Below are 9,773 nucleotides of genomic sequence, written 5' to 3' on the forward strand. Positions count from 1 at the left end.
TTGAAAATTATTTTCCAGTAGATTGTTGACGTGATTCATGACGATGACTGCTTGTTTAGCTTGCTAGCTAAGATTTTGAAAGTATGATGTTGACATGATCAGTCCAATCAAAGCTACGGTAGATATAACGTGATTTGGCGTCATTTTATCTGTGACCAATGACCTTGAGCCTTCTTGGATGGGAATTTCTAATGTATATATATTACAGCACCCAAGGGGGCTTGAACTTTCTAGCTCTCCCTGTAGATTATGGTGTCCGCATGAGAAGATTACCTCCTCCTACACATATTTACCCCTGGCTGCCCCTCTACCACAGAAAAGCACTGAGCTAGGCTGAAACACCTGTATTTTGGAGTTGTTTTCCAAGCAAAAAAGAGACCATGTTTGTATGCAGATTTATTAACTCAATACATTTTTTTTTACATTGTTTTCAAACTGATATGTGACATGTATTAATGCCAAAATAACATGCAAAACAGGCAACAACAACAAAATATATATATAAATAAATATACATTTTGTCTAAACAGATGGGGCTCAAAGCACGTGGGGCACTGCTGTGCCTTCCCAGAATGACGGATCACCACTGGGTACTCCAGCACTAGAGGTGGAGAAAAATCACCAATATTAGCTTTACGCTTTTTTTCAAACACAAAATAAGAAGTCGTGTTACTTTAAAATTGAGATAGCGCTCAATGGTGCTGCCCATGCATTCACAGGAGCCATTATGGCACAGATACAAAGACGAACTCTCTTTCTATTATGGGTGGTGAATAGTGTCATGCCAGCAGCAAAAACTGCGGCCAAAGACTACCAGGTCATGGCCAAAAAAAATACAAAAATGTCCTCAAATTAAACGAAATGTTCGCACGTAAACCAAACTACATAACAATTCTCCAATTGTCTTGTATTTTAATTTGGGTGTTGCTATGATGATAACAGTTCTTTGGAATGCCAATAATGATGTCATTCACGAGGCTGGAAAAAAATAATCACTATGATTCATGAAAATATCAGACATGCCTGCCTATGAATTAATTGTTAATAACAATGCCAGGGTATGGCGTGAATTGCGTGCCAACCTCATTTGTTCCAAAGTAGAAACTGTAATGAAACTCTAGTCCAGAGAATCGGGTTTGTTAAGTTTTGGTCCCAACCAGGGCAGGGCAAAAGCTGCTACACGAGATTTGTAGGCTAAACGGGATTATTAATTACATCTCGTGCATGATATTAGCTCATAATTATTAAGGCCATATAGGGTCTGAAGCAAAAGGTTTGAGGAACATTCCAGATGTGACACGTTCGTGCGTGCGTTAAGTTCAAGGGATGGCCACGCTGTCATTAGCCAAGATTGCTTAATTGTTTAAGTGAAAAAGCCTATAATAGCCTACATATTTAACTGGGACTCAGAGAAAGGCGCTCTTGATAATTTCTAGTAGTCAGTGGGCGGTCTCCAGAACTTGAAAGAAAGCTCCAGTTCACTGCTCAGCTGCGGTATTGGGTGGAGTCTTGTGCGCTTGACGCTTCACTGGAGCAGGAGACCTGCTACATTACGCACGGAGAGTTCGCCAAGTACGCCTGTACCGCGAGGAAACTGGAGGGCAGAGAACTCTGAGAACAAAGCTAACGATTTTATGTTTTTGTTCTACGAAAAGGAAGAGTTTGTTACTTCATCCCTGTATACAGAGTGACGTTTTGGGACATTTGGATATATTATGGTTCTTTTAAGATTATTATAAAGGTAAGTGCATATCTAAGAAAGTTAAGTACAGTACATTCAATGTAAATGTGTCTACCATACCTTGTGACTATGGACGCTTATTTTGGACTAATTGGGTATAATATTTCAAATCCGCAAATAAAATATTGGGAATGGGGATTATGAAGTCCCAGTGTCCCACTGCAAAATACCTTATTTTTGGTCTTTATTTGATCATGACATAAACTCATAGGCTACATCGAAACCAATGGCGAGAATGGAATGTGTCAAAGCAGTCACCTTGACAAATCACCCATCAACAGCTTTGAGCATCCAATGTAAGTTTATTTTGAAGGTCATAAACAAGGAGGGCTTGTCCGGTGGAGCCTGTTTGCTCGTCGCTAACATACCTGATCCAGAATAACTCGTCTTATCTTTTTATGAGCTTTGTACTGGACAATGCCGGGCCATGACTACCCACGGAGTGACGGGTGCAAAAACCTGCACTGTATGTACTTGGTATATTGTAATAACTACCTGCTATAGAGGGTATGATAACTGTATTAAGAGAACGACGCACTAGTCCAGGGACCTACTGAACTTGGCTATGACTTGGTTGTGTTGCCCCGCTGAGGCGACCAGCAGTGGCAAACATGACAACCTGTTGCAAAATGACTGGTACTTCACCTCAGCTGAGATGGTTGAATCAGTGTCCGTTTGGAGTTCAAACTTTGTCTTGAGAGTTTGGTATTTACATGAAATAGATGTTTTTTGGGGGGTGGAAGGAATGAGGAAGACATTTTGCCAGGGGAGCTGTGGGGGAGTGTTCTGTTCTCACTAGCTGTCTTCCCTGAGTATTGAGACCGTCAACATGATGTTACAGTAAACCAAAACACCAGTATATTATTATTCATTCTATTACCGTACACCCTTTGTTCAGGCTATCAGGGAAGTAGTCTTCTACTGTACACCTACTACTGTTATTGTTTGACCTAGCCTCCTTTCCTGAAAGCTGTCCCCACTTCTCTCTGTTTCCAGACTGCTTGAGGAGATTAAAAGGTCATTCAGAGTGAGAGCAGACACGTTCCCTCGACTTTCTCTCTGCTCGGAAACCCCTGGCCCCTCATGAGATGCCCACGAGTCGCCTGGCATTTGACCCGATAACCATGGAAGTCCGAGTGAAGGCCAATCCGAACCTCCACTTCGGGGTCAACGGGGGTCACGACGGCGCTGATAGAAACTCCCACAGTAAACCATTTGTGAGTATAACTTATATGAAACCCTTTCCGTTAATGGTTTATTCTCTTGGTATATTAGGTCAAAATGTCTCAATGTTTCTCCCTTTGTTCACAATTTACGCACCCATATTAGGGGGGCATGGCGTTGAAGTATTCACCCACCTGTTCCTGGTTTAGAGCAGGTGCTTTTCAGTGTGTGACTTTAAAAAAAAACTGACTGATCTGTTTATACAGCAAAGTCTGTCTCCATGCCCCACTCTGTCACGCTGTCACTGAGAAATTACACAGGATTAATGACTACATCCTGTTGCATGCCTCAGGGATGACACACACACACACACAACAGAGAGACTGAGGGAAAACCGGTTAAGGTGCAGTTTTGTTGGTCCTGCTTCACACAACAGAAGTCAGTGGTCTTTGTGTTTGGTTTCAAATGAGTTTGCCTGCAGATGTGTGTGTTTGTGCGTGTGCACATGGGTGTGTGCGTACATGTGTGTGTGTATGGCTGGTGTGCGTGGCTGAGTAGAACAGGTCTGTGTTGTGGTAAAGATTTACCTCTGGTAAAGGTTGATCTCGCCATCCCTACAGCGATGCCTAGCAACGAGATGTTATCCTGCTGCGGTAACCTGTTCACCCTAGTAATCACAGGCAGAGGGTCGTAACCTGAAATGGCAAACAAAGAATATTTGGTTTGTCGCTGATTGACAGTGGTGGTAACGGTTGATGAAAGGGTGTATAGGTGCATCCGTTGTTTATTTTCTTGTTGCAATAAAAATGGGCCATTGTCAACCAGGTATTTGTGTCTGTGTGCACTTTCCTGGGTTTGTGTGTCTACTGACAACATGTGTGTATTTAGATGACACATTGTTTTATGGGGGATCTTCAGTATATATAGCTAGTCTCTAGCTCATTTGTGCATTCTGTTGACCTAATACCTTTTTCCTAAACCCATTAAGGTTCATTTTAAACAATCTAACCAGGTTGCCCTTTGATTCTGCGTATTATCTTGAGTGAAACAGACCCCAGGGAGCAGTGGAAAAATCTATGGTCGGTGTCATCCAGCAGCCGTCAAAGCAGTCCCATCATTTTATACCCTATGTCTATTGTGTTGTGTTCTGTGGCTGTATGTGCTCTGTACAGAGGGACAGGTAGTGATGTAACATGTAGGCAGTGAGGCCTCCCTGCTGGAGGGTGTAGGCTCCTTCCTCCAGGTCTCTGTGCTAGGTTGGGGGGGGATTAGAAGGTTGAGAGGTGGGAGAGCACGAACAGCAGCCCTGTGTTCTCACCGTGGCTCATACACACACACACAAACATACAAGAGATGGCAGGCAGCTGGATGGATTGGGAGACTAGGGTCTCTAGGTTAAGAATCATGCAAAAAATGTTGGCAGTCAGATGTCCACGAGCGGATGGTCCCTAAAACACAGCACACCGACATTCAGTGTAGTGTGTTCCTTTCGAGTATGAGGGGAAAGGCTAAACCAACAGGATCTGTGTTTGTTTACATCCTTAACATAACTTTTTGGGGCAACAGGAAGTATATTCCATACACTAGACCTGATTATGGTATAGGAGATTTATTTTTTTATTTTACCTTTATTTAACCAGGCAAGTCAGTTAAGAACAAATTCTTATTTTCAATGATGGCCTGGGAACAGTGGGTTAACTGCCTGTTCAGGGGCAGAACGACAGATTTGTACCTTGTCAGCTCGGGGGTTTGAACTCGCAACCTTCCGGTTACTATTCCAACGCTCTAACCACTAGGCTACCCTGCCGCCCCAGATACCGTTATACAATACTGTATGTCACATTAATGTAACTTGTGTTACCAATTACCCCTTAACCAAAGATCACCTTTTAACCTACGTTTCTGATGATCTACTAGTGTGTTCCTGTAGTTGGCGATTCCCATCCAAGTAACTCGTGTGTTGTGTTGCTCTGTGTCGCCCCCTACAGGAGGATAAGGCGCTGCATTTCTTAAGCCAGGAGGAGCAGGATTGTATCCTGTTCTTTGAGGAGACCATCGACTCCCTGCTGACTACCCCAGCAGTAGATGAGCTTGATGGACCAGGACCCCCCATCCGGGCATCCGCCCCCAGCCTCAGCCCCGTACCACCCTCTCAGCCTTGGACAGGCCGACCAAGGACCAGGACATCATAGACCTGGTTCGCCCAGCACAGACTGATCTGGTCCACCCCACACATGCACCATTCAACCCCCCCATGCCAGGTACAGAACAGTTCACTCCTTGCTCCACCCTGAACAGTAATGTTTACATTTGATTATCAGTCCCTTGGATCATTAGAATTACTACAGTCAAATGAGATCAGACTTCACTATCATCAGCATGACAGATTACTCAACATGGACATTTGTACTGTATAGTGTCACTTGTGCTCCCTCTCCGGCCTCCAGGTCACAAGGCTGCTCGTTAGGGCACACACCTGTCACCAGCATTACGCGCCTGACACTCACCTGGACTCCATATACCTCCTTGATTACCTGCCCTTTATATGTCCCTCCCTTTGGTTTCTTCCCCAGTCGTCGTTGTTGCCGTTTCATGGCGGTGCTCTGTTTGTGTTTCTTGTTTTGTTCGTTTGTTAAAATGTATTCACTCCCCTAACTTGCTTCCCGACTCTCAGCGTACATCATTACATGACTTTCCATTGACCCAATGGTTCTTTGAAGATATAGATTTGCCATTGACCTTGTCTTTTGAAGATACAGAACGTGTAGAGAACTGATGAGTTTACTTGTCAAACTCTTTCTCTTTGCAGATTTCACCCAGAATATGGTAATGAACAACCCTGAGAGGCATTTTGAGAACAAGCCAAGGCGTGAGGTGATGGAAAACTTCCCTACAGAGTACAACCTGCCCCTCCCTGGCAAGGACAGTGCCCCCTATGGCCACGCCCTGTACCAGCCTGTAGGCTCTGTCCCCACCCCCGTCCGCATCGCCCAGAAGATTGCAGAGCACCAGGGGAGTGTGGGGAACACCAACATCCTCTCTTCCTCCGTCCTGCCCAACTGCCGTAGGAGCCTAAATTTAGAGGACAGAGAGAGACCACCCACCCACCCAGATTATCCAATCAAACAGGACCTGACCACCTCAGCCAAGCCCACCCATTACCCCAACAACATCAGCATGATAATGGGCAGCAACCAGCACCACAGCCATTCGCTGGCCAGTGTGAACCTCCAGGACAGGAAGTCTCAGATGCTGGCTAACCTATCAGGGACGACCCACCCTGTGGAGGCGGAGGAGATCCACGGTCTGCAGAAGGCCCATGTAAACCTTCCCACCCGCAGTGTGTCTTTCAAGGATCCCACTCCAAATAAGTCCCGGATGGAGGCACTGTCCAAACTAGGCTTGACCCGAAACAGCAGCACAAACATCAAACCCACTGCTGCCTCGATTCCGGTTGCCACCTCTACACCCGTTCCTATGCCTACCCCTACACTGACATCCGTGACTAATCCAGATGTGGCCAAACAGGCAAAGACCTTGCCACCAGCAACAGTCAACAGCAACACCTCTCATGCAAGTATCCATGACAACAAGCCTGCTTCTCCGTCGCCCGAAGTCTCGTCCAAGGACTTTAACAGCTATGGCGGGAAGACCATCGTGGTGAACCCCTCTAAGGCTGCTGCTCCCTCCACCAGTGGCCATGGCAGTAAGGCCCACCCAGTGACCTCTCACAGTGACTTCAACCCTTACGGGGGTAAGACTAAGGTAATGAAACCTGCTCCTGTTACCACAACCAGGGCGGACCTAACCCAACCAGACATTGAGAGCAGGGACGTGCCTCCTCCAGCCTCCACCCCAGCCAGAGTGATGCCTCCCCCAGCCTCCACCTCCACCCCAGCCAGAGTGATGCCTCCCCCAGCCTCCACCCCAGCCAGAGTGATGTCTCCCCCAGCCTCAACCACCCCAGCCAGAGTGATGTCTCCCCCAGCCTCAACCACCCCAGCCAGAGTGATGTCTCCCCCAGCCTCAACCACCCCAGCCAGAGTGATGTCTCCCCCAGCCTCAACCACCCCAGCCAGAGTGATGTCTCCCCCAGCCTCAACCACCCCAGCCAGAATGATGTCTCCCCCAGCCTCAACCTCCACCCCAGCCAAAAGGATGCCTCCACCAACCTCCATCCCAACCAAAGGAGAAACCATGTCCTACGAGGTCAAGAGCTACGGGGGGAAAACCAGAATGGTCACCCCATCCCACACCACCCCCTCCCCCGTTTCCACCCCTGATATCCTCACACACACCCCAGTGAGGTCCCCCAGCAAAGTTTTAGCCCCAGTGCCTTCTCCAGCCTCCAGACCTTTCCGCTATAGCACTCCCCCTAGCGCCAACAGGGCGGTGGCGTCTCCCACTTCTCCGGAGTCCCGGCCAAAGTCCATCTCCAAGCCATCCTTCCGCTCCCAGGGGATCACAGTGCAGTTCTCCGGACGGGGAGTGACGGATGATTCACGCAGAGAAGCTCTCCGGAAACTGGGACTGCTGAAAGACACTCTCTAACTCTCTGCATAACCTCCATTCAGCTTCCAGGTGGACAGACGTAACGAAGGCCTCTGGAGTTTTTCTGAAAGGGTGTGAGGCGTGGCAGGAGAGGATACCGACATTACGGTGGAATGAAACAGGATCCGGGCTGAAACCGGCACACCCGGTTCTGAGCGCTGAATGCTAACAAACGAGTCCGACACGTCACATGGCCGAGTTGACAAATACACACACACACACACACACACATTCGTCAAACAGACACACACGCACTCAAACACCCACGTGCACACGCACTCATACCCACAAATGCATTCACCCAACAACTCCCACACGTATATGCATCAAAGCACTGTCTCTTTATTGTGCTCGATTTAACTGTGGTCCTACTAAGTGTTTTACATTGCCTCTGAATCAAGACATATTGTACTTTACAGAAAACATGTACCTCTATTGTTCTCTGGGCCCGAAACAGACAAAAACAGACTTGTTCAAAGGGTAATGCAGACAGCTGAATGTCTTTGGCTTTGGCACATCTGGCAGAGACAGACTTTTTACTACCTTTGCTACCTTCTGATGTCACATCCTCAGCTACCAGTGAGAATCCTTACATGCTCTCGCTCTCCAAAGATGGATGGATATATATATATATATATATATATATATATTTACACTTACTTTGTATGACACTATATTGATTACTGATCCTTTTGAGGCAGGTACTGATAAAGTGGACTTGAACCATTATAAACTGGCTGTGAAGTCACCTGAGAACTGAAGAGCCTCACAACATGTTACTTTGTTTACCGATTTTCAGCGTTGTTGTTATCCAGGGGGTTATTATGAGTGTGATGTATCTCACCGTTAAGTTCTTATGAGCGTGAATAAGGACAAGATTTGAAGGACTTTCCCGGCAGAATAAGGTTGAATTGACTTCACTCACGAATTGTCACGTTTACTCCCTCTCCAGCGCTCAACGTCACCAGTTTACTCATTATTACGCACACCTGCCACCATCGTTACGCGCACCTGTGCCTCTTGAAACTCACCTGGACTCCATCACCTTCCTGATTACCTCCCCTACAGCTGTCACTCCCCTTGGTTCTTTCCTCAGGTGTTATTGACTCTGTTCCTGACTAGCTGGTTCATGTATATAGGCTACTCGTGTTGCTTGCATTGTTCCATGTTCATTTATTTATTAAATTCACTCCCTGTACGTACTCCCAGCGTACACGTTACGCTAATCTATTAGAATGTATCTATATTCCCTGTGAGGACGGTAACCATCCTACTCATAAATATTGATGATATCCTACTTGATAGGTATTTATGCACCCATTGATTTCCACTGCTGCCTCATGGTATGTTAATGACAGGTCACTCAGAAGTGGGGTACATTCCCCCATGCAAGAGCAAAGCTTAGGAATGTAACAATTGATTGGCATACCAAGCAAACTAAGCAGCGATTCAAGTAGTTTGCATTCATGGACCTCATATGCTCAGCTCGAGGATTATCAAATTATTGGAAGTTCTGAAGTGACCCCATGTGTTTTATCTCCTCATATGACATTTTTGTGAATGTAAGTTGCAGAAAAAAACAGGCTTGAGTTTCTAGGAAAGGAGTGATATGTAACTACAGCGCTGGCTAAAGGGTATTTTTACTCCATGGACGTGCCTCCCACACAAAACCACCAAATGTGGTTTGAAAAGTAGACTTTTACTACTTTGAGGGGAAAAAAACGTAACTTGGTGAGGGCGGGCAAGGGCTTGCAATGTCCAAAACACAAGCACTGAAGCCACAGAATCCAGAAATACTCAGAAGGACCATTTTTTTTTCTTGTTTTGCCCTTCGTTTGTTCATGTACTGTGTGCTGAATTTGCATTTGCAGTGTGTCATTTATCTGTCATCATAACTGATACCTCTTGTTTCTCGCTGGACTGCAGATGTATTGGTACATAACCCTGGTGTGTGGTGTGTGTGTGTGGTGTGTGTGTGTGTGTGTGTGTGAAACATGTTTGTCCATTTTAAAGTTTTTTTTTTAAATGAAAAAAGTCAGACTCCGGTTCTGTAGTTCATCTACAGTTACTCATGAAGTATCTAATACACACAAACACACACTGGGAAAATATACCTGTAGTTTGCAGACCTAGGGAGAGAAACCAAAAAAACACACGTACAAAATCTTTTATATGACATTCAATTAACATTTGCAAATTGTCAACAAAAGTTGCTGCTATGGTACAACAGCGCCTTTATAGTTTTGTCCCATTGTCATATTGTACACAACATTTAATGTACATCTGTGTCACCTAATAAAGAGAGTAATATACATGA

At 45.8% G+C, this 9,773-nt stretch overlaps 1 protein-coding gene across 1 annotated transcript; it reads left to right on the plus strand.

The window, feature by feature from the left end:
• The first annotated feature begins 1,512 nt into the window (after positions 1–1,512).
• LOC135514595 (mucin-2-like) lies at positions 1,513–9,773 on the plus strand. The gene is made up of 4 exons (XM_064938021.1): positions 1,513–1,741; positions 2,738–2,958; positions 4,894–5,089; positions 5,715–9,773. Exons 2-4 carry the CDS (start codon positions 2,830–2,832, stop codon positions 7,454–7,456), a joined length of 2,067 nt encoding a protein of 688 aa, XP_064794093.1. The 5' UTR covers positions 1,513–1,741; positions 2,738–2,829; the 3' UTR covers positions 7,457–9,773.

The sequence above is a fragment of the Oncorhynchus masou genome, chromosome 26, assembly GCF_036934945.1.
Source record: "Oncorhynchus masou masou isolate Uvic2021 chromosome 26, UVic_Omas_1.1, whole genome shotgun sequence".
Taxonomy (NCBI): Eukaryota; Metazoa; Chordata; class Actinopteri; order Salmoniformes; family Salmonidae; genus Oncorhynchus; species Oncorhynchus masou.